Source organism: Ruditapes philippinarum, unplaced genomic scaffold (genome assembly GCF_026571515.1).
Source record: "Ruditapes philippinarum isolate M1 unplaced genomic scaffold, ASM2657151v2 ctg1639_1_1_1_1, whole genome shotgun sequence".
Classification (NCBI taxonomy): Eukaryota; Metazoa; Mollusca; class Bivalvia; order Venerida; family Veneridae; genus Ruditapes; species Ruditapes philippinarum.
The window spans coordinates 39,330-64,625 of record NW_026854004.1 but is presented as its reverse complement, the minus strand read 5'-3'; the positions used below and the strand labels follow the sequence as shown (position 1 = coordinate 64,625).

The following is a 25,296-nucleotide window of genomic DNA, read 5'->3' as shown; positions in this document are numbered from 1 at the left end:
TATTAACAGCATCATTCTTTCCAAACATTCCTGTATTTCTAGAAAGCTCAAAAGTTCATTCTCTCCATATTGTGTGATATATCATACATATTTACATTGTCCTTTGTTTTGTTGAAATTATTATACAATTGTACTCTGATAGTACCATTATCATTATGTCAATACTTCTCAACCATGTATGAAGATTCATAGCATGTAATATACATCTACCATTTATGTAGGCAGCACTTACTATTTGTTTTTACAATATCAGCGTCCACATACTGTTTAAAAAAAACCTTTCACTTTTTATGCAAAATGAGCTTAATGCTAATTTAATAATCTTAGAAATAATACAAAATATAGAAATTAGTTACGCTTACCGGTATTGAAATTAAAGAATCATTTTCACTCCAAAAATGTAAATGTCATTAGTATCCCTGTTGGAACATTATTAATGAACCAAAACATTACTAATATTATTATCATTGTTTTTTTTTTATTTTTTTAAAAGATAAAAAGCAAATGCTTTCTATTATAAGTGATATTTAACTATTTTAAATATTTTTGTTCTTAATGTTTCTTTTTGCTACATAGATTGTTTAGAATAAGTTGCTATTTTATGTTCTATATTTTGCTTCATATAATAGTTAATCAGAGGGATCAGTTTATTGTTTTGTTGATTGATTAACTGAGTGATTGATTGATTGATTGATTTTCAGCTTGAGAAGGATGAGGTTGTCCTGAATGTGAGAAAATCAGAGAGATCTGACACTGGTAGATACAAGTTACAACTCAAGAACCCATCCGGTACTGCTGAAGGTTTCCTTAATGTAACCGTACTTGGTGAGTCATTTTGTATTGTAGAGGAAATCTTTAATTGCCATGTTTCATTAAAAATTTGTCATTTTGTAGTGAATGCAAATATTGGTCCCCTATCATGTTTCACAAAATAAATGTGTCAGTCATCTTGTGTTAAAATTTCTTTTTATGAAACATTCTAAATTTAGATTGACATTATAATAATGTTACTGTATACATGTATTTCTCAATGGAAACAACTTGCATGTTTTTTTACGCTTTCATACTTTAACAGCTTCATGTAATGATTAGATTTTGAAGAAATATAATGTATATTATGCATTTTGTACAAACCATTTGTTTAGCAGTTTACTTTGTATCAAAGTTAAACAATACAAAGAATGATAATTTTGTCAATTGCTTGTAAATGGGTTTTTTTATTCTCTATAACCAGACAAGCCTGGTAAACCAGAAGGACCACTTGAAGCCACAGACTTTAAGGGAGAGTCTCTAACACTCAACTGGAAACCTCCACTTGATGATGGTGGAGAAAGAATCACCAGATATGTTGTGGAGAAGAAAAAGAAAGGAACAGACAAATGGTCTAAGGTATGATTTATACTTTATTTGTTGAGCATAATTATAGGTGATTTATAGACATTGAATTTCCCTCATTATCATATAGTTTAGGAAGATAAAATGTGAGGTTTATTTTCAGATTGACTGTCCATTTAAATGGTCCCAATAACTTACAGGTTTACATTTAATTGTAATGTTTTATGTTGTTATTCTTGTTATATATACCTATATTGTTATAGGCTGGAGGATTTGTATCATCACCTACATGTGATGTACGCAATCTGGAACCAGGTACCGAGTATGAGTTCCGTGTCATGGCAGAGAACTCTAACGGTGTTAGTGAACCATTGATGACCACAGAACCTGTACTGGCGAAATATCCATATGGTAAGATTGTGTGAACAATATATTAAGAAATGTTTCAAGTGTTAGATATTGGCATTGGGAATGAAGAAGAGATCTGATTGATATACTGTTTGATTATCATTCTACGCCACAAGAAGTTCATGTTTTGTCCTATATAATTATTCTTTTGAAAATTTAAGGTTTTATGACTCATGGATATATTAACTATACAGTTATTATGATTGTATGAATGGAAAGAAAAGGTGCTTATTAAATGTAAATATATAGGAGGATTTGATTACTGAATCTAACAGCTTCCTTCAAATGAACCTTTTCTCATGTCTAATGTGTTCAAAAAAATACATAGATTTAACAATAATAGAAGAATTTTAGATATATCTTTTTTAAGGCTTGAAAGTTTTCTTACAAATGTTAAAGAAAAGGTACAACTTAAGTCCATCAAAACACAACTTTACCAGGTATGTATATTTGAATGTTTTTATTTCAGACAAGCCTGGAGCACCAGGTGTACCTAAATGTAAGACAACAACAGAGGACAGTATAACTCTAACATGGTCACCACCCAAGAGAGATGGAGGTAACCCCATCACTGGATATGTCATGGAGAAAAGAGAGAAGGGTGATGATAAATGGATAAAGTAAGTTTTATTGTTGGTTAAGCATAAAACACAAAATATAGACATTCACTTTGACTTTATCATATCTTTAAACTTATGTTATTTTATTCTTTGCTTGACCTTATAATGTATTAGATAAATAGTTGGTTTTTATGTAAGATGTTTGGTGTTTATACAGAATTTTTTTTAGTTTGATTGTGCAGGAAGCTATAAGCTTATAAACGCACTTTCGAATCCGTTCCTGGAACCAACCAGTACTGAGCAATGAGTGTAAAGTTTCTTGCTCAAGGAAACAACGACTTGCCCCTGTCAGGGTTTGAACCCATGCGGCTAGCGATCATTAGAATACTAGTCCGAAGCGTTAACCACTCGGCCATGCCGCCACTTAAAGACTTGTAAGATGTTTGGTGTTTATTTAACTGTGCTTTTATGTAAAATGGTTGTTGGATTATTCAAGTATTGAATTATTTCTTAATTTGCTTGTGGGAATATTAATACAGTCGTTCTGGGGAAATACACGTTGTTAGATCAGACTGTTTTCTTGAGTTTGATTGATTTAAAACTAGTTGTAAATTAAAATCCCTGGTACTTTGTAACTACGGTTATTTTTCAGTCATATCATGTATGACACTAAAATTCAACCATGTAAAAATGGAAGTTTGTAATTTGCACATCCCCTTTTATCTGTTCTAATGTATATCTTGTGTCCTCTGTTACACAGATGTAGTTATTCTGACATCCCAGACACAGAGTTCACGGCCAAGGGTTTGACGGAGGGTAAAGAGTGTGAGTTCCGTGTAGCAGCTGTCAACAATGCTGGCACCGGAGAGTTCAGTAGCTGTACCGAACCTATCAAGGCTCAACCTCCTCCAAGTACGATATATTTCATTAATTTACAGATTTTAAAATTTCACCATATTAAAAGGATATTTTGGCAATATTATTTAAAGTAGTCGGTGCATAGTGTTGTGTAATTCTTCCATCATTTAGAATATAGAAAATTTGTAAATGTGAATTTACTCATTTTTAGAGCAACTTTCCCTACTTATCTAAGTCAAAATTTAATAAAGTACATTTGATGATAAGTCTTATTTGAGGAATAAAAGGTGGAACAACTATAAATCATTCATTAGTCAATTTCTTAACAATTACTAGACTGTAACAATGAGATTTCTTATTATGAAATAAACAATTATGTATATTTTACATTTTCATATTTCAGTTGCTCCAAAGGTCAGCCCAGAGTTCATGGGTAGAGACATTATTGCCAAGAGGGGTGAGCCCTTCAAAATTAGCATTCCTTACACTGGCAGACCTGTACCAACAGTGGAATGGTCCAATGTAAGTATATATTGCATCTGTTTGTGCAAGTTACAAGTAAACTTGAAAGTTAGAAAAAATCACATTCTAAAATCTAGTCAAATACACAATCAATTGTAAAATACAGGAAATTTGTAACTTAACTTTGTGGTATATTTCTTTGGCTTAATACACACAATAAAGCAAGATTAGTGTAGATATTTGGTATATTAACATAAACATTATAATCATAATTGCAGAATGGTATGAGAATAAATGAAGAGCCAGGCCGTGTAGCATTTGAGAATGACTTGAACAACATCGTGTTTAAATGTAAGAGTGCTGAGAAAGGTGACGCTGGTAAATACAACTTGGTGATGAGGAACGACCTTGGTATGGACTCTGTACCAATCAACGTGATCGTAGTCGACGCACCCGGTAAACCTGATGGTCTTACAGCAGCCGATATTACAAATGACAGCTGTATGCTTAAATGGAACCCACCAAAGGTTATTATATTTAAAAATGGTCGCCAGTTGTAACAAAGATTAATTTTTTAATACCGGTAGATAATAAGAGGAAATACCGCATAATTGTGTATGATTATTTTGAGTTTCTGAAACATGTATGATTATCAGATTTTTAATATACATGTAGATTTTAAAAATTGGAAAATAAAAAAAAATATAATAATTTGAGCAATAAAGATATATTTCACAACTTTTTACAGATGAATAATTTGCCAAATGAATTAAAAGTTACGGTATGTGTTGTTTTTTTTTTCATTCATAGTTTGCAAAGACTAATTATTTTGGGTAATTTTATTAGCTGTTTGATTTAGTTTAGTCTGTTTGATCATTTGCTTATAAAATTAACCTCTCTATATATAACATCAGGATGATGGTGGAAGTCCAATCCAGAACTACATCATCGAGAAGAAGGACATGCGCTCAGGTGACTGGATACCATGCAGCAAATACTGTAGGGGAACCAGCTACGAGGTTCTCAATCTCGATGAAGGTCATGAATACCAGTTCCGTGTCAAGGCAGAGAATGAACATGGTGTTAGTGAACCTATCATGCTAGACAGTCCCATCACTGCACAAAATCCATGGAGTAAGCATATACCTTTGTTCTCACTTTGTTTATTAGATCACAATTAAGTCTTTACACATGTTATTGAACTTTATAAAAAAAGTAGCTTTGTCCTAGGAAGGACTCAAATCCTTCTGCTGAATTTGTGCTTCTTTTTTGTTTTATAGCACTCCCTCTTGTCTGTATGTTCTTGCAAACATCATGGTTACTTGAATGCATGCTAACATGCAAACATTACAGTGCCACCTATAAACATGGCAAATTGACCTAAGTATAATTGACTTTGATCATTGATTTAAGCAATTAAAGCATTGATTTGACTTGAAAACAAATCCAACAATTGAGACTCAGTTTTATTCTTATATACTAACTAACCACTTAAATTAACAGATATATTTCTGTATTTTAGCTCGTCCCGATGCTCCTACTGGCCTGTTAAATTAACTGATATATTTCTGTATTTTAGCTCGTCCCGATGCTCCTACTGGCCTGTTAAATTAACTGATATATTTCTGTATTTTAGCTCGTCCCGATGCTCCTACTGGCCTGTTAAATTAACTGATATATTTCTGTATTTTAGCTCGTCCCGATGCTCCTACTGGCCTGTTAAATTAACTGATATATTTCTGTATTTTAGCTCGTCCCGATGCTCCTACTGGCCTGTTAAATTAAATGATATGATATTCTGTATTTCAGCTCGTCCTGATGCTCCTACTGGTCTATCACCTGATGATATTGATGCCACATCAGTTGCTCTCACCTGGCAGAAACCAAAGAATGACGGTGGTAAAAAGATACAAGGTTACATTGTTGAATACAAGGAACCGACCTCTAACAGGTGGAAACAAGCCAACGCTGCACCTGTACAGGGTACCAACTTCAAGGTTGATGATCTTGAGAAAGGTCAGGAGTACGAGTTCCGTGTTCGAGCCAAGAATGAAGCTGGTCTTAGTGAACCGAGCCATGCTACTGGACCCATCCTTACACGTCCAAAATACTGTAAGTTACAGATTTATAATACTGCATGTTTGTATCATGGCTTTTCATTTGATAATCGTGACATTTATATAAATTTATATACACAGCTGCTGTCAATTTATGAAAAAATCTCACTTTTTACTTTTAAAAAGGAAGTTTGCTGTATTTTAAATTGGTTATAAATATTCCTGACAGATTATATGGACATATATGAATGGTTGTTTGCAATATAACCTTCACCTTGCAGCTCAGGTTATTTTTCAAAAAAAAGTTTATATAGCGCCATATAACCTGTCAAAAATCTTTATAACTAATAATGTATTTGTATAATAAATGGGCAGCCATTGAATCTACTTTGTTAAATTTTCTTTGCGGAAATTTCTTAGACAAAATTTAGGTCTGATGTTTTCATTACATGATTTATTTCTATTTTTTAGCCAAGCCACATCCACCAGGAATACCAAACATTTCCAATGTTGGCAGAAACTTTGTCGAGCTCACTTGGGACAAACCACTCAAAGATGGAGGCAGCAAAGTTACAGGTACCAAGATACATGTAACTTAAATATAAAATTGTTGAATATCAGTCCTCAACACAGAAAATGCCAGAATTAAATGCTTCAGATTTTTGTTACATTCACGGTATGTAAAAATTTAAAAAACAAGCTAGAAAATAATGATTCAATAAATTTTCAAAACTTGTTTCTTTAAAATTTTAACATATATTTTCAGGATACATTGTTGAGAAGAAACCCACAGATAGTGACAACTGGCAGAGAGTCTCATCTGTCCCATGTATTGACAGGAACTACCTTGTTGGTGACCTCGTGGAAGGTTCAGACATGGAATTCCGTGTGTCTGCTATCAATGCTGCCGGTCAAGGTGAACCAAGTGGAGCCAGCAGCCCTGTCAAGGTCAAAGAAAAGATTGGTATGTAGTTTGTTATATTTTGACAATTGGTCTATGTTTGGATGTAACAAATACTTCAAGGGCCATAGACACTTAACAGTCAGTAAAGGATTTGATGGAAACCACTGTCAATTGGTAGCTTCAACCCAGGGATAGTGACTTGGACATCTCTAGGATGGTCATAACCATTTTAGTTATTTGACACTTAATGTATTAATGTTGCAAACTATAGAATTAGTATTTGTTATGTTATATTTACAAATCAAAAGAAAAGATTCAAGCATTATTTAATCATGAATGAAGTTAAAGGAATGGAAATCTTACTGTATTAATTCACTTGATTTAAAGGGAGTGAATGTGATGTGAGAAGAAAAAGAATTTAAATATAGTATTTTGTTTTTAGTTGGTTATGCACCAGATATTGTGAAGAAGTTGCACAATGTAAGTGGACCAGCTGGAGGAGAAGCTGTTTTCTCTGTACAAGCTGAAGGCAAACCTCAACCAGAAATCTTTTGGTAAGTTTTCTATTTTCAGCAACTTGATACTGTCTTAGTTGATGATTTTGTTGTTTTTTGATATATAGAAAAAACAATATACAATTTATAACTAACGTTTACAAATATTTAACTAACTTAAGATAATAATCTTTAAACTTTCAAGTGAAGAACATCTTGTTTATTAAAATCTTACAACCAATTTACTTAAGGATAAGTAAGAGTGATTCAGGAGTTTCGTCTCTTTCTTTTCTTTGTAGAATTTGATGCTACATGTATTACAGTCAACACACACTAAAAATATGTTTTCAATTTCAAGATATTGAAGTTTTATAGTTTTTTTATTTTGCTGAAAAAAATCTTAATTTTTTCTATACTTTTGTCCTCATTAGTTTTTATTGAATTATTGTATTGAATGTATTGTATTATTGTATTGTATACAGGTACAAGAATGGTATACCTATTGGAAACACATCTCGTAGCCGCATGAAGCAGGATGGCGATGTTTATGTACTGACAATGTCGGACCTGTCTCCATCTGACGCCGGGAAAATCTCTTGTGAACTCCGTAACCCTCTCGGAACTGACTCCAGTTACTGCAATCTTAAAGTTGTCTGTAAGTAGAAAATGGCAAATAAAAAGTTTATTTTTTGTTTGTGTACTCATAATTTAAAATGTACAAGGTGTTGGTTAGAATAAATAAAATTGGGGAATGTGTATGTGATTTAATTTTGTTTTAACTTAAACAATTCTTTTGAATTTGTTGTTTGTTTGTATGTTTATTTATTTGGTTGCTGATCATTTGATATTATAGAAGAAATGCATTTGAAACAAAACTTAAGTTTAATTTAGAGAAAAACTGAATCCTTATAGAACGTCCAAAACGATAAAATTGAAAATGTTGTCAGTGCGATTTGATTGAGCCTGTTCATAGACAGTACTAGAAATTGCAAGCTTACCATCCAATCCCCCTAGCACTGGCATAACCGCAGAATCTATAACCTATGTAGAATAATAATAATAATAATAATAAAGACTTTATTTAAAGAGGCAACATAGTTAGACATGCACAGTCTTCCCTATGAGCCTCTATAATAGAATACTAGAGTACTGTCTAGAACTGATATTATATTCTCAGTATCAAACTTGAGCTGATATATTTTTTTGGACGGAGATATAGTATTTGTCTAAACATATTTTATTGTATACATTTGACAGCTCCTCCTAAGATTGAGAAGGAGATCAAGGATCAGACTCTGATGTGCGGTGAACCATGGAAAATCAAACTTCCACTCAGTGGAGATGGTCCATTTGATGTTGTCATCAAGAAAAACAATAAAGAGTTGCCAGTCACTGAGTCTTCACGTATGAAGATCTCTCCATTCGATGATTTCTGTACCATACAACTTAAAGGTAACCATTGTTGACTTCCTTCCTCTGGATTTTTCTTTGTAAGAATATTTCACCATTCAAAATTGCATATTTGGATGGGAAATAATTGCCTTTTCATTCTGAATGAAACAAAATAATGTTAATATTGATATTTCAGTTGAATGTTTTGAATTGCTGTATATTTCAAAAAGAAATTCTAGATTTTTATATTCAAGGCATTTTGTTGCCTTCTAGTAGTATAATTTAATAAATTTATCTACTTTTCTTTTAATTCATTTGCAACTTTTTTTGCATGAAAAAATCACCATCTTCTGCAGCTGTGTATTATATATCAATGTATACCATTATTTGTAACAGATTTAGAGATGGGTGACTCTGGTCAGTATAGGATTGAAGTATCTAATGACAGTGGTACGGCCAGCTGTGGATTCAGGATGAATGTTGTCAGTAAGTGGTCAAGAAAATTCAATATTTTTTACATAGTAAATTTATTTGCCATACTAAAGTAATTTAAAGGATTGCTGGATGTTCAGGGGTCCACCTCAAAAACCAGGGATTTTGGGTTCAAGCCTTTTTTCTTGGAAAATGATTGTTTCCTAATATGACACCTGTACTGGTTAGTTCCAGGAAGTGGATTATAAAAGTGGTTAAAATAAGTTTCAAGCATTCATCATTATCAGGTTAAAGTTAACATTTGGTCTAAACCAGTGAGAAAAAATAATGATTGAAAGACAGAGACATTGAAATGCACCTACGATTTAAGCTATACATGTACATGTATATGTTAATGGGATTGGCTATGTACACGTTTTTCAACTGCAGTATTTACAAAATCTTTGAATGTTTTATAAACTTTCAGATATTCCAAGCCCACCAGTAGGACCTCTGGATGTAGCTGAGATCACAAAGAACACTTGTCATCTGTCATGGAAACCACCAAAGGACGATGGTGGATGTAAGGTCCTTGGTTACATGGTGGAGAGACAAGAAGTTGGTAAACCATACTGGACAACTGTCTCCTCTAGATGCAAGGTATGCTGAACTATACATATGATTGAATGAAAATAATGAATTAATTGTTAAACAGTCTTTACTTTTTCACACAAATTCATTTATGAAATGGTTTGTGTTATATTATGTAAATAATTTATTGATTACTATTTTTTATTACCTTTATCAATCACTGTATATTTACTCGCTCCACTGAAAAACTAAGAAAAACTTGCTTAGTAGACCATTTTACAAAAAGATTTGAGTATTTTTTTCAAGTGAATATTTTGTAATAAATAGATTGCATTTGCTCATGCTAATATATATGTGAAATACGTCAAAAATTACTACAAACAACATTCATAATGCTTTCATAACGCTAAGATGTTGAGAGGGTTTTAATTATCAGAAATTGCCACAATATCTGACAACATCAAAGATGAGTAGAGATTTGTTAAAACTTACAATATATTGTATATCATTTATTATGTAACTATCCTGTAATAAAGGACATATATTTTATTACAGGACACAGCTATAGATGTACAAGGTCTGATGGAGAATGGTAAATACCTGTTCCGTGTCTCCGCCATCAACGACAACGGACAATCTGAACCACTGACAGCAGAAAACCCAATCATTGCTAAGATGCCATACGGTATGTTTATTGATTCTTACAACGATATATACATGTATATATATCCTTTTTTATTCATGTATTCTTAAATAAAATTGTAATGTCAGAAAAGTCACAGGACTATATTCTGAAAATAAGAAAAATTTTCAACTTTTAAAATTTTGTCATATAGAATATTTTTTCTACTGAAAATAACCATGATTACTGATAGTAAAATCAAATAAATAACACTAATAATTAAATAACATTAATAAATTATTTCTGATTTTTAAAGATGTACCAAATTCTCCTGGTATACCAGAGGTTGAGGAAGTAGGCAGCGATTTTGTCAGCCTCAACTGGGCCAAACCTTCTTCTGATGGTGGCGGTAAAATTACTTCTTACTGGGTCGACAAACGCGAACACGGCAAGGAAGATTGGAGTCGAGTTAATACACATCCATGTATCACAAACATGATTAATATTCCAAACTTGATTGAAGACAGGAGATACGAGTTCCGTGTGTTTGCTGAAAATGGTGCCGGCTTGAGTAAACCATCAGTAGCTTCTAACAGCATCAAAATCAAGGATCCAAATGGTGATTTACAATTCTCTCAGAAATATTATGAAAATTTTTCATAAGACTGAAAGTTTTGCTTTAAACAGATACTTAATTTCATGAAAATATTTTTATTCATTGGTGACTTATTGCATAGAACATTGAACATAATTAACGAATATTTAAGTATGATTGTAGCGATATAGATATAAGAATTAAATCAATTCTTTTTTAAATTTTATACCAGCTGCTGTTGCACCCGAGTTTGCCAGCCATCTCAGGAAGGTACATGCCACTGAGGGAAGAACTGCCAGGTTTGAGTGTGAAGTTACCGGAACACCAAAACCAGACATTGCTTGGTAAGTTATATATAGCACATTTGTTCATACCCATTCCTTCCCATTGTAATTAATTTCAAGTAAGATGGAAAGAAAGAAGTAAAATATATAAAAATATTGTTATGATATTGAATGATTGCAAAGGAATCGAGAAACTATGTCAATGTACTCATTTTTCTGGTTATTTTATTTTCCTTCTAAATCCATAAAAATGTGTACATTGTATGTTTTGCATTTAAAGCAGTTATCCATCTTACCTAGCAGTGACTACCTCTTCTCTATGAGTCTTAGGAAGCTATATATAATAATTCAGAAATTATCTATTTTATTCAGAAATTATAATTTTTAATTTTCTCCATTCTCTTATAATAACACAGGTTTAAGGGCAGTAGAGAACTCTTTGATGATAATAAACATGAGATTGTTTCCGATGGTGACACATATTCTCTGATCATAAAAGAAGTATTTGGTGAAGACCAGGACGAATATCTTTGTAAAGCAACCAACCGTGGCGGCACCAAGACAAGTAGAGCTGACCTTGAAATAAGCTGTAAGTTTTATAGTAATACTTAATGGGTCTTTTATCTATAGGTTTATATAAAAATTTGCTTGCAATAAATTGATGATATTTTAAGAGTAAACAGAATTTTATTACATACATTTTACCTTTGGCAGTTTTACCCCTCTGTAGAAACAATATGGATAACAATAATGCAAATGAGCAAAATTACGTATTTGTCACTTTTAGGTCAAACCTGAGTATGTTTGCAGAGGGCCAGAGGCACACTTCATACTGTTTTATTCAACCTTTTCAATAAATACAATAAGAATAATATTACATTTTATCACAATTTATTATATTTTCAGCACCACCAAAGATTAACGTTCCACCAAGATTCCGTGACGTGTCTACATATGAGAAGGGAGAAGATATAGTCCTTAAGATTCCATTTACTGGAAACCCAAAACCAACTATCAAGTGGATCAGGGACGGCAAGGAGATCTCTGGACACAGATATCATATTGATGTCACAGATCGCCACGCCTTCCTCACCATCAAATCTGCCGTGAAGGATGACGATGGTCCATGGAGACTTCAACTTGACAATGACCTCGGAACTGATTCTGCTCTCATCAAAATACAAGTCAATGGTATGTAAAACAGATTTAATCAGTATGAAAATTATTCAGTGGCTGAGTGATTAGGGTTTGTGATTTCGATTCACTTGTCCTGGCCATTTTGGGTTTGGATCCATTCATCTTACAATTCTTCTGTGTGAGATTGCTTTCTAACTGGCATAGAAGGTCAGCAGTTCTACTCTTGAGTCTGCTTGTGACTGAAAAAAAATGCTCAAAGGGGCACCTGAGGTCTTCCTCACCCAATTTAGCTAAAAAGTCACCATCGTACATTTGCTTTGTCATATACAGTTCTACCACTCATCCATGTGAAGAAAATAATAATGGTTGGTATATAGTATTCTTTTATTTTGTGGTTAAAGAGGCTTTTATCAAATGCATGGGTTGTCTTTTTTCAGATCGTCCAGAAGCACCTAGGTTCCCAACTGTTGAGAATATCACAGATGAGTCATGTACATTAACATGGAAACCACCATTGAATGATGGCGGCAGTTTTATTACAGAATATTTCATTGAAAAATGTGAACTTCCATCTTCCAGCTGGTCTAGAGTAGGAACTAATAGGTAAACTTATAGTTTCTATAGTAACATTCCTGTAACACAGAATCATATGAAATAACATTACATTGTATGTATCTAATAACATTGTCACCTCAGTAGCAAGATATATTACTGCACATAAAGGAAACAGCCCAAACAATATTTGATAATGACCAACTTCATACATGTTAGATATACTTGGGTCAACGTGGTTTCAATTGTAAAAATTAGTGCTTTATTACAATTTATGTGATTTTGAGATTTTAGAATTCCTGTATCTTTATTGGTAAATTAATTTTTGGTTCTGACCCCTAGTGCTGCTTTGAAAGTTGTAACACAAATCATATTTCCTGTTTCAGCGTTATATGACCATATACTGTGTTGGTGCACCATAAAACCAAACAAGCAAACAAAGTATACATTTAAATGATACTTGATTGTAAAAGCTTACAGTTTATTGGTTTGATATGAGATAGTTTATATTACCTCTTTAATTACTATACCAGCTGAAACAAAATTACAATGAAATATAGATATAGTCTCTGTGAAATTTAACAAATATTTTCAAATGTAAACATTTCAGATTAACTGTACAAAATGTGACAGGACTTTCCCCCGGTAAACAATATCAGTTCAGGGTATCAGCTGAAAACTTCTATGGTCGTAGTGAACCATGTGAGCCCACCAAACCAATCACCACGGAGAAGGTTCCAGAAAGCAAGAAAGGCAAATTGGGTAGGTGGTTCCCTGTGTGTTTAAGAATTTAATGATAATATATTAACAGTCAAACCTGTGAAGTCCATCATACAGAGAGACTAAATAATATGATAATTGAACTCTTTATAGAAAAGTGGTCTTTGAGTTTACTCTTTTAATATATATCGTGAAGGTTTGTCAAAAAGTGGACTTTATTAACAGGGTGATCTTTAATTAGAGAAGGTCTTGTTCACATATTTGACTATAACTATAGCGGTTTTTTAACTTTCACCTAAATGGAACATATTATAATCTTTCCCTGCTGTGAACTTGACATAGTATATTGACAGTTAAAATGATTTCATTATCAAAATACTTTAACAGAGTTACTCCAGAATACAGAATATTTGGTTTTTCCCAGCTATTAACCTAGGTACAAACAAAGTTTTACAGTTATAGCTAAGAAAATAAGTGAAACAGATTAACTAAACTATTGTGACAGGTAGTGCACCTTGAAGCTATAACAGTAACAGTTAGTTTGTACCTTCAAAACTGGCCTGTCCATATACTGATGCCTTAGGCCTAATATTATAACATTATAACAGTTTAAAATTATCAATTAAATCTGGTAATAAGAAGCACTTAGCAGTATGAAAGAATGACTTTCGGGTTTGTATTGAAATGTGAAAAAGCACAATTAAGAAATCTGTGTCTTTTTAATTGAAATTTGTTTTTATAACAAAACTTATTTCTATGTTTGGTTTTATTTCAGACGAATTTGGACGCAAAATCAGAGGAAAATACGATGGACCAAAGATTGCCGATTATGATAAACTATGTAAGTAAACTTCAACTTATATAACAATGTAGATGCAACTTTTACATGTTAAATATATGTTGTCATAATGTTTATTTAAGCTTATTACAGTCAAACATTGTCTGGAGAAGTGCATAATTTGATATTTTGTCTTATTGCTTGAATTTTTTGGCAAAAGTTTAATAATTGAAACATTTAAGCTATACCAGTGGAGATAAGGATGTTTTAAATATAGAACTACCAGTTTTCCTGAGGCTTTGAAAGTTTGTCTCTCATAACAAATTGTTTAGTACTATCTATTGTAAGAATAGAAAAAATAAATGTTGACAAATCTTGTTTCTCTAATTTTTGAGAGTGTTATAATAAATGTTGAGCTAGTGATGTTATTTGTGTATTTCAGACTATGACTTGTGGAAGAAATATGTACCACAACCTGTTGAAGTTAAACAAGAAAGTGTATATGACTATTATGATATACTTGAAGAACTTGGAAGGTTTGCTTTATTCTCTTATCTTATAATGATTTCAAAATATTGAAATGTTGAAGTATTGAAGTGTTTTTTTTCAGATTGGTTTTTCAATGTTCTGTCTTGAATTTTTTTTATTTCAATGAAAAATAAAAGCAGGTAAAAACCTTGTTGCCATGGTTATGTGTACACTCAGAAGTACTGTATTTGCAGTATAAACTAAAGCCAGCATGTTTTAAATACAGTGAAGTTTATGTAGTAAAAGTCAGTTTTTATGGCTATTCTTGTACTTATATGGTTTAAGATGGCAAATTTTCCACTTTGGAACTAAAACAGTGAGTCCCTTTTGATTTTAATAAGTATTTATAATTTTGTATTTCATTTCATATCAAGCCTTTATCATAAACCTATTTTACCTACATTTGAATAAAAAAATGGTGAAATTGATGTAGTCTTTTTGAATAAGCGTTTGGCTTGTACAGTCACAGATATCTCTGTAATTGTCTTTTCAGTGGTGCTTTTGGTGTGGTACACCGATGTATAGAGAAGGCGACTGGTCGTGTGTTTGTTGCCAAGTTTATAAACACACCATACCCACTAGATAAACATACAGTGAAGAATGAGATAAATATGATGAATCAGTTACATCATCCTAAACTGCTCAATCTCAAAGATGCCTTTGAAGATAAACAAGAAATGGTCCTTATCCTCGAATTGTGAGTACTTCACTTATAAACTTTTACACCTTTTAGTTAAAGAATTTGTTTGATTTTTTTTTGTAAAAGTCACAATGTTAAATAAATGTAGTTTGTTGTATGAAGTCCTTTGATTTAATTTGAAGTTAGATTATATACATATACATGCAAAAACTTTATAATTATGTACTTTAAATTAAACCCTTATTACTTTAATCATGTAAATTAGTACTCAAATGTATTGTTAAAATTCTTACATAATACCTGAATTTACTACTGGTTTTCATATTGTTATAGTCATCAAAAAGATCAGTTTATGATGCTGACATTTATGCCAATTACATATCTCTAAATTGTCTGTTAATGTTTATAATATAATGTTGAATTTTGATTACAGTTTGTCTGGTGGCGAGTTGTTTGACCGTATTGCAGCAGAAGATTACAAGATGTCGGAGGCTGAGGTTATACATTACATGACACAAGTGTGCCACGGTCTAGAACATATGCATGAGAACAGTATAGTCCACCTCGATATTAAGGTAGCTTATAATTTCTTATTTAACCTTTTCCTTCATAAAATATGAAATGAAATTGTCCTGCTTTGAGTAAGGAACAGTCTATTGTTATTTCAAAGGATTTCAGCATCAAAATTATGAAATTTAGCAGACGACAGTAAAGGGCCTTGTAAGGCCATACAGATGTGGAGGTTGGCCTGGCAGTATACTGGCAGTATGGGTATAAATCTATAAATATATGAAAAAATGCAAGGAAATTAGCATAGAACTTCGTATGACCTTTGGAGAATGAATATGAATTTATTCCCATGCAGTTAAAAAACAAGACCATCATTTTCATTTTATTTTCCATTTCAGCCGGAAAATGTTATGTGTGAAACAAAGAAAAGCAATAATGTAAAACTTATAGACTTTGGTTTAGCAACAAAATTAAATCCTGATGAGATAGTGAAGGTAACCACGGCAACTGCTGAATTTGCCGCCCCCGAGATAGTTGACCATGAGCCTGTGGGCTTCTACACAGACATGTGGGCTGCCGGGGTCCTCGCCTACGTACTGTAAGTAATGAAATATATATACATTTGTATACAGTAGTGATTGGATAAAAAAAGTAACTGTTACCTGCAAATGCCATAGGTTTGAATATCTGTATTATTAATTTTAAATATTAATTTCTTAATAGTGAACAGAAATATCATTTAAAGAAAAGGGTACAAATAAATAAATGAAAATATTCTGTTGTAACCAAATATTTGGCGAAGATTTTTATAAATAGAAAAAAGGTGTCATAGTTTATTTTTCAGATGGTCACCATTTTTACATTATTTAAAGTATAACATGTAACATGGATATTGTAGATTGAGTGGTTTGTCCCCCTTTGCTGGCGAGGACGATCTTGAAACCCTCCAGAACGTCAAGACGGGAGACTGGGATTTCGATGCCGATGCCTTCTCGAATGTTTCGGAGGAAGGCAAAGACTTTATTAAAAAGCTTCTTGTGAAAACACCCCAGTAAGTTTTTGTGCAATTTGTTAATAAAACATGTTTTAAAGAAATTATCCAATTCATTCAATTAACTTAAGTAGCATTTGTTTATCTGCCTATAATATTTGATTGGTGTTCATTAAAATTGATATATCAATAGACATACTAAAGAAGTTTTATGAGAATAAATTTTATGACTTACAGAGAAAAGCATGTTTTAATTAAGTAAACATACACATAAAGTAAGTTATCTATATCTTGTTACATATATGCCATTTTAGACAGCATATTCCAGGTAATAAAACTGAAATAAGGTAGAAAAGGTAAATATCAGTAAAAATTGTTGTAAAATGTTATTGTTCATTATGAGCAGACTCAATATCCTGTTTGGTTTGTAGTGACAGGGAAGAAAATTAATTTCATACTGAAAGTTTTGAAATACAAGCTGTGATAAAGTAAAATTATTATAAAATGAAAGCATCAGTTTCCTTTATCTCAGATCATTGAATTGTTTCATGTGTTTTTTTTATGGTTAAAAAATAAAATGTTTATTTTCCAGGGCCCGTATGACTGTACACCAGTGTTTGGAACATGCCTGGTTAAAGGGAGATCACTCTAACAGAACTCATAGAATTCCATCAAGCAGATATGACAAGATACGAGCAAAGATTAAAGCAAGATATGTAAGTTAAATTGTCACCCATGATTCAGTTTCTGGTGTTGACCATTACATTATGCTTGTTATGATTGATATATATTTGTAACCTGTCTAGATTTTTCAGGCATTTCATGACAACAATCATCATCAAATTTGCGAGCGCAGTTTTGATCCATTGCAGTTCTGTGAATTTATAACTTTTTTTTTTGCCACTCTATAATTTTGTTATCTTTATTATGAATATGTTTTCACTGAATATTGCAGAATTGTTCATACTTGTTAACAATTCAAAATTTTAATTAATTTATAAAATTTACATTGTAGAAACACACTTTTGAAAATTAAAACAACATACTATAAGTAAGTTAATTGTTTATTAATTGAATATAATTTATATGAAACTTTTGTTAATTATTAATTTATGTTGTAATTTATTTTTGTATAGGCTGATTGGCCAATGCCAGACCCTGCTATTGGTCGTATTGCAAACTACAGCTCTCTTAGAAAACTTAGACCCAAAGAATATAATATCTATGATGCATATTTCGGTAAGTAAATATCAGAATTAGGATCATTTTTGATAGATAGATATACATGTCATTTAATTGTCCATTGTTTTAATCACCAGTGAAAACTGTTTTAATGAAATTTTATCTTCAGTTAATCTTTATCAAAACACTTCAGTTATTCTTTTGCCAGAATACATGTCTGGAAGAAATGTTGTAGTAGGATAATTTAAGTTTGAAGCTTATTAAATCAATTGCTGAATATGCTACTGAACTATTTTCTTATAAGTTATATCTCAATCAAAAATGAAGAAAAGGTAGCATTTTACAATTTAGCCATTTCAAACAGAAATTACTTAGTTGTGCTATACTAATCAAGAAAATATTTGGTAAAAATGTATAATTAATTATTGAATACAAAAATGTACATTGTATATACATAAAGAGAATAATGTGTGATATGTTTTATATTTTAGATCGTCGTGAAGCCATTCCGAAATTCATTCGTAAACCTCGCACCTGTACAGTCACTGAGGGACAAGGCGCTAAATTTGATTGTAAAATTATTGCTGCATCACCACCAATTGTTACATGGTAAGTCCTGAGTTTGATACATGGTAAATTTTTATGCCCCCACAGAGTGGGAGCATATAGCGTTGCATGTGTCCGTCCGTCCGTCCGTACGTACGTCTGTCCGTACGTCCAGAAATCTTGTGAACGCAACTCCTCTTAAACCGGATGGCAGATTTTAATGTGTAGATGGTAGTTAAGGAAGGAATTTTTGCTGCGACCAAATTTAACAGAATTATGGCCCTTTGTTGATTTTTTCACTATATACTATGTAGAAATTTTGTGAACGCAACTCCTCTTAAACCGGATGGCAGATTTTGCTTAAACTTCCAGGGATGAACAACCTTAATATGTAGATGGTAGTAAAGGAAGGAATTTTTGCTGCGACCAAATTTAACAGAATTATGGCCCTTTGTTGATTTTTAGTTTTCAACTTGTGGCATATGTAAGTCCAAAAAATATTTGACCTAGAGTCATAAGATTGACAGAACAGTGGCGTGTGGGGGCATCCGTGTCCTATGGACACATTTCTAGTTGATTTTGTTACTAAGTAAGTTTTGATTTTATTTCAACATTTACTGTTTCTCTTAACGACCAGACTGTTAGCAGAGTGGTAGGAGAAGTTCATGATAAGTGAATGAATACATGTTTATGTTGTAGAGATAGAGTGATGATTGTCCGCTGTATTCACAGTATACAATATATATATATTTCAGGTACTTTGATCAAGTACAACTGTCACAGAGTGTTAAACACATGCAGAAATACCGCGGTAAAGAGTACGAGTTGAAGATTAGCCGTGTTAAAATGGAGGACAAGGGAGAATATGTGGTCAAAGCAGAAAACTCCTTCGGTAAACGTGAAGAACTCGGAATTCTCAAAGTCGAAGGTAAGCAATACCCTTAAATATGACTGAACATTTTATTCTGAAAAATTTAATTTTGATAAAACTATTATCATATTGCCGCCATAATACTATATGTATTGGCAATAAACATGGCTTATATGTTAAAGCCAAATAAACATCGAAATTGAAATTGTGCCATGTTTCCTTAAAAATTTGTGATGTTAATTCATATACATGTAGTTTTAATACATATTTTCATAGTATTTGCATTTCTAATCAATCTGATTATATTAAACAATTCAATGTGTACATGAAGATAAGATATAGATTTAACTATTTACAGACAATAAGTATATAAAGTAAACTATTATTTATCATTTTTGTGTCGCCTCTACGGAGTAGTGGCGACATATAGGGATCACTTCTCCGTCGTCTGTTTGTCCGTCTGTCTGTCCATCTGTCCGTCACAAAACTTGTCCGGACTACTCCTCATAAACTACTGGTGCAATTTCATCCAAACTTTACAAGAATGATCAGTACCAAGTCTGGTGTGCATATTGTCAGCATTTTCCGGTTCAATGATTTTTGGCAGAGTTATGGCCCTTTAATAATTTTTAATTTAAAGTTTGTCCGGACTACTTCTCTTATACCACTAAAGCAATTTCAATGAAACTTTACAGGATTGATCTGTAGCTCAAGTCCTTGCGCATATTGCAAGGGTTTTTAGGTTGAATGATTTTTGGCCGAGTTATGGCCCTTTGATAAAAAAGGTGTATTTTTCTGTGTGTTGCCAGATACACAAAAGCTTGTCCGGACTACTCCTCATAAACTACTGGTGCAATTTCATCTAAACTTTACAGGAATGATCAGTACCAAGGGTAGTTGTGCATATTATCAGCATTTTCCGGTTCAATGATTTTTGTCAGAGTTATGGCCCTTTAATAATTTTTATTTTTAAAGTTTGTCCGGACTACTTCTCTTATACCACTAAAGCAATTTCAGTGAAACTTTACAGGATTGATCTGTAGCTCAAGTCCTTGCGCATATTGCACGGGTTTTCCAGTTGAATGAATTTTGGCCGAGTTATGGCCCTTTGATAAAAAGGTGTTTTTTCTGTGTGTTGCCAGATACGCAAAAGCTTGTCCGGACTACTTCTCATAAACTACTCGTGCAATTTTATCCAAACTTTACAGGAATGATCAGTACCAAGTCTAGTTGTGCACTGTCCGTCTGTCTGTCCGTCTGTCACAAACTTTGTCCCAACATGAAATTTGCCATCATGAGGCGACACATGTGATTACTGATCGCTCTTGTGTTCATCTATAGAGTACATTGTACATTTATTTTCATGTATTCTTACATGATAACTATGTCCTTACTGATACAATATTAAATGATTAAAATAATCTTGATATATTTATAGCTGGTGAGAAGCCAATTGTAAGCAGAGACACTACTCCATTGAGAAGGTATGTATCTTAGAAATAATGTTTTACTTCCTTTTGTAGTTCCTACACTATGACGAATTAAAGCTGTTTCAATCCGCATTCATTATATGTTGTTTTATGAAAGCCAATATGTGTCTTTCTTTGTGTTTAAAAGTTATGTAATTTTCTTTAATTTTCAAAATCAATAGCACCTGCATGTATTGATATGTTATGATATCAAATTTATATCTGAAATTAATTCTGTCATTGCAACTAAATTATGATGATTGTATACCAAATATTTCACTTTCCGTTCTAAAGGTCAAGGTCAGAAGTCAGGGAGTTTGAAGCACCGAAGTTAGACCATAAGCCAGAAGGTGGCTTTGACCTCCGACCTAGATTTATCCAAGCTGGATGTGAGTTTAAGCTTACCACTATTGTGGAGAGTATTCCACCACCAAAGGTAAGATATTGATATTATTTACTTTTGATATAAATGAAAATTCAATCAACTGATAATGATGCTTGTTACTTAAATTAATGAAGAATTACAAAGAATTGTAACAAATATTTGTAAGATTAATTTTTAAATAATTTTTAGATACATGTAATACTTTCTATTACTTTTTTTTCACTTTTGGATTTTTTTTTAAAATGCCAACTTGTGAACAATATTTCAGTATGCATAAGGAATATTTAAGTTTGCCTAAGTAATAATTTTAGTATGCGTTTGTAGGCTTATCACATATAGATTTTGCTATTTATAGACAGACCATCCTATTAAAGGTTCAAAATAAAACCAAATAATGGTTGAAAATGAAATTCCTTGTACTAAAGTAATTTGTTGCTTTCTACCCACCCATCCATAGTCTGTTTATAGATAATGATAACAAGATTGACCTTATAGCTAAATGAGTTTGACCTTTAAACATTGACCTTTTTTGTGACCTTCAGGTGACCTGGTTCAAGGATGGTAAGGAGTTAAAGAAGAATGATCATTACTCTATCAGTTATTCACATGGTGTATGTTCACTAGAAGTGTCACAATCTGAAGTAGCAGATACTGGTATCTACAGATGTTTAGCTGTCAATGACCTTGGAGACTTTGAGACATCTAGTAAAGTCATTGTTGAAGGTATGTGTATAGTTATTATAGGTGATATTAAGTCACAGGTTTGCTTACCTGTCCATTAGATAAATATTTATTGTTTGACGTCTTAGATATTTGGCATTCTACATTTGAAAGGTAGTTAAAGTTGAAGGGGTCAAGGGCTAGATCTGATATTGATTTTTTAATTTTTTCTCGTAGAACTTTCTTATAGGATTTTTTTACCAATCTGGTAGACATCTACCATTTGATACACAAAAAAACTTTATGTAGTCAAAGTTGTTGGTAGTTTAATTCTTCTTTTTCGCATAGTTTTACAATATTTTTTCAGTTTCTATTCTTGTTTCATACTTGGTTTTTAACTTAAATATTCAAAGCATAGGAAAATCTATGGTACTTGTGTTGACATGGCTGTCACACTTTGATTTAGTTTTAGCATGTAAGTTGGTATCTCAAAATTACTGAAGAGAATAGGTTGAAATGTCACATTCTTCTTGTAGAGCATAAAAGGAGGTCTCTAACAAGGATTTTGACAGAATTATGCTCTTAATAAACTTAATAAAATTCTATATATCAAGGTTATAGTTTCAAAACCAAGCACTGAGAATAGTTTTGCAGTCTGTCCAGCCGACCGCGTTTGTTTTATATTATATCAGCATAAAGATACACATCTTTTTTTTTTTTTATTTCATTTGATTCGCAGCGTAAGAATTAGTTCCGGTTTTGTAAAAAATGTATATGCTCTTATGTATGATTATATATTTTACAGATCGTGTACATACCCCATTTAAAAAGAGAGCTGGTTCAGTATCAGCTATAAGCAGCTCTGCTTACTCCGGTAGCTACTCGCCAATGTTGGGTCGATCATCGTACTCACGTAGCCAGTACAGTAGTGACTACGGCACAGGTAGAGACTACGGCACAACTTCAGACTATAGTAGCAGTAAAGACTATAGCACTAGCCGAGATTTTAGCACCAGCCGAGATTATAGCACCAGCCGAGATTATAGTAGCAACCGAGATTATAGTAGTAGTAGAAATTATAGTAGCGGTAGGAATTATAGCAGCAGAGACTATGGCGACTTCAGTAGCGGCTATAGTAGTAAATACGGTACATCCGGCTATGGCAGTTCGTCTCGTACTTCCAGGAAATTTGCGGATAGTTCATACAGCGGAACGACCCGACGCTCATATAGGAGTGAGTCTGTATCATAACGTGACATGTAACCTCTAGTGTATGTTGTAATACTAGATACAGTACCGTGACTAACACATCGCAACCATACTGTTGTCTATATACGATATAAGTGCTTTATTTTATTGTATCGGAAAAGACTGTGCAATGATGCAATGTGTTGTTGGGTTTTTTTTCTGGAGGACATTTTTAGCAATTTGTTTCTTCTCTTTTTTTTTTCTATACTTAAAATGTTATGACGTGTTTAGAGTTTAGATTAAATGGACAATGTTTATTTTTAAATATTGTTAAAAATAAAACAACAGTCTTCTGTTGAAGATGGGCTGTTATTTTTTTTATAGAAGACTAAATTTTATGATTGTTACCTGTTTTGTTTTTTTGTTGGTTATATCTGACAGAGACATTTTAAGAATTTCGATATTTATATGAATTGTAAAAAATTCTATGGAAGTCACAGCTGCATTTTAGAAAAATGTTCAAGATCACAAAATTCAATGCACAGATATGGATAGATATAACACCATTAATTTAGCTGCATTTTGTGCATTTAACAAAATTTTATATATTCGTGCAATCAAACACTGAAATTTTCTGGTGGTGCGACAGGCGGGAGTTTTTGACTTTCGGAACTTTTTCTCTTTTTTTTAAATAATGAACTTTTATATCATGAAAGAGAATCATTGTTCATAAGAAATCAAAGTCAGAAATTTCAGTGAGATACCTGTGTCACATATTGTATGAATATTTATTATAAATACAGCTAACTTTCATAGAATTTTCATTTATTTGATAACAGTTTATTGATTGGTTTATATAAACTGCATGCAATATTTACTTTTCGTGGAGTATTATACTAGACTTACTGTTGAAGTCTAGTAAAAACAAAGATTTTGCCTTATGTTTTATGGAAACAGTCTCAAATTTTAATTTATGACTTTATTTACATTCTGTTATGTTTAATTGAGTATGTTTTATATTTTATTTGTATAAATGGTGTTGTGTATATTTCTTAAAAACCTGATTTTTATTTATTTTATAATTTATTTGACTCAAAGCCAGCAGTTCAAATGGAAGTTTTCACTCAAGGATATGAAATTTAATGTATTAAACGCATTAAAAATGTTTCTTGATGGAAATTTAAGGCATGTGCTTGAAATTATATAATCATTGCTAATACAGGTATTTCTGTAAATTATAGAATTAGATTTACCTTCTTAATGAAGAGTATTTTGCAAATTTTAACCTTTACCTTGAAGAGTATTCAAGGGAGTTAATCATGCGAGTGATTATTGTATATAAGAATATGTGTTTTGTCATTACTACATTTCACTGTGATATCGCCCCTGTGCTTAGATCGGAATGAATTTCATCTTTATTATATAATATACATTATTTATTTAATTATCTAATTACTGCTTATTTGTACACGTTTTTAACATTTGTATTGCATAATAGTTTATTAATAATGTATGACAAAGAACTATTTTTGTTATGTTTACAAACTTTATATTGTGTTCTTTTACATAGGAGTTTAATTAATTTAACATTTTCAAATCTTTACATTTGAAAATAACTATAGCTGTGAAGAAGTAAAATAGGTCAAATAATTCAAAGAATATGTGGTTATATTGTACAGAAGGTTGACAATGATAAAATGTGTCATTAATCAGATCATACGAATCTCCGAAATGTAAAAAGCTGTTTTTTTTATTTAACTAGATGTAGAGAATTTGATGGCTTCATGATTGAATGTTTGTATTTATATAGGACTATACCTTTTTATGCATTGACATATTTGCTTTTTGTACTTTTCCAAAATATAATGTTGCTATAGTAACATTACTTGGTGATTTGATAGATAAACATAGTATTTTCTATTCAGAGTCACCAAGTAGTTCATAGTCGCCCTAGTCTCAGACCAGGTCCCCCCTTCCTCCCTAGTCAACATGAGGTGTCCCCTCTCCTCTAACAGGTGCAATTCATTCTATTTATTTTAGTCTGTAAAGATGAAACATTGTTTGCAGTGTTTGACACATTGTTTTAAGAAAATTGAAAAAAATAAACAAAAAAAAGTAAACAACATTTGTTTCTTATCTGTGATGTAAAGTGAAGATTTCTAGTTC

The 25,296-nt window shown here is 32.1% G+C and overlaps 1 protein-coding gene across 18 annotated transcripts in view; it reads left to right on the top strand.

The window, feature by feature from the left end:
* The window catches only part of LOC132738655 (twitchin-like), a 153,108-nt gene that overhangs the window by 120,795 nt on the left and 7,017 nt on the right, over positions 1 to 25,296 (top strand). For all 18 annotated transcript variants that reach the window (XM_060726234.1, XM_060726222.1, XM_060726235.1 and 15 more), the window contains 37 exons: positions 702 to 825; positions 1,235 to 1,389; positions 1,599 to 1,746; positions 2,213 to 2,363; positions 3,064 to 3,215; positions 3,565 to 3,683; positions 3,902 to 4,150; positions 4,538 to 4,757; positions 5,433 to 5,735; positions 6,152 to 6,256; positions 6,447 to 6,644; positions 7,027 to 7,138; positions 7,561 to 7,733; positions 8,336 to 8,530; positions 8,867 to 8,956; positions 9,369 to 9,541; positions 10,028 to 10,157; positions 10,411 to 10,713; positions 10,922 to 11,033; positions 11,390 to 11,562; positions 11,880 to 12,164; positions 12,548 to 12,713; positions 13,273 to 13,424; positions 14,158 to 14,223; positions 14,603 to 14,696; positions 15,182 to 15,385; positions 15,762 to 15,903; positions 16,237 to 16,436; positions 16,737 to 16,889; positions 17,422 to 17,545; positions 17,966 to 18,068; positions 18,503 to 18,620; positions 19,313 to 19,485; positions 20,867 to 20,912; positions 21,192 to 21,333; positions 21,825 to 22,005; positions 22,748 to 23,176. In XM_060726234.1, coding sequence (XP_060582217.1) covers positions 702 to 825; positions 1,235 to 1,389; positions 1,599 to 1,746; positions 2,213 to 2,363; positions 3,064 to 3,215; positions 3,565 to 3,683; positions 3,902 to 4,150; positions 4,538 to 4,757; positions 5,433 to 5,735; positions 6,152 to 6,256; positions 6,447 to 6,644; positions 7,027 to 7,138; positions 7,561 to 7,733; positions 8,336 to 8,530; positions 8,867 to 8,956; positions 9,369 to 9,541; positions 10,028 to 10,157; positions 10,411 to 10,713; positions 10,922 to 11,033; positions 11,390 to 11,562; positions 11,880 to 12,164; positions 12,548 to 12,713; positions 13,273 to 13,424; positions 14,158 to 14,223; positions 14,603 to 14,696; positions 15,182 to 15,385; positions 15,762 to 15,903; positions 16,237 to 16,436; positions 16,737 to 16,889; positions 17,422 to 17,545; positions 17,966 to 18,068; positions 18,503 to 18,620; positions 19,313 to 19,485; positions 20,867 to 20,912; positions 21,192 to 21,333; positions 21,825 to 22,005; positions 22,748 to 23,176 — 6,163 coding nt within the window. The remainder of the gene's footprint in view (positions 1 to 701; positions 826 to 1,234; positions 1,390 to 1,598; positions 1,747 to 2,212; positions 2,364 to 3,063; positions 3,216 to 3,564; positions 3,684 to 3,901; positions 4,151 to 4,537; positions 4,758 to 5,432; positions 5,736 to 6,151; positions 6,257 to 6,446; positions 6,645 to 7,026; positions 7,139 to 7,560; positions 7,734 to 8,335; positions 8,531 to 8,866; positions 8,957 to 9,368; positions 9,542 to 10,027; positions 10,158 to 10,410; positions 10,714 to 10,921; positions 11,034 to 11,389; positions 11,563 to 11,879; positions 12,165 to 12,547; positions 12,714 to 13,272; positions 13,425 to 14,157; positions 14,224 to 14,602; positions 14,697 to 15,181; positions 15,386 to 15,761; positions 15,904 to 16,236; positions 16,437 to 16,736; positions 16,890 to 17,421; positions 17,546 to 17,965; positions 18,069 to 18,502; positions 18,621 to 19,312; positions 19,486 to 20,866; positions 20,913 to 21,191; positions 21,334 to 21,824; positions 22,006 to 22,747; positions 23,177 to 25,296) is intronic.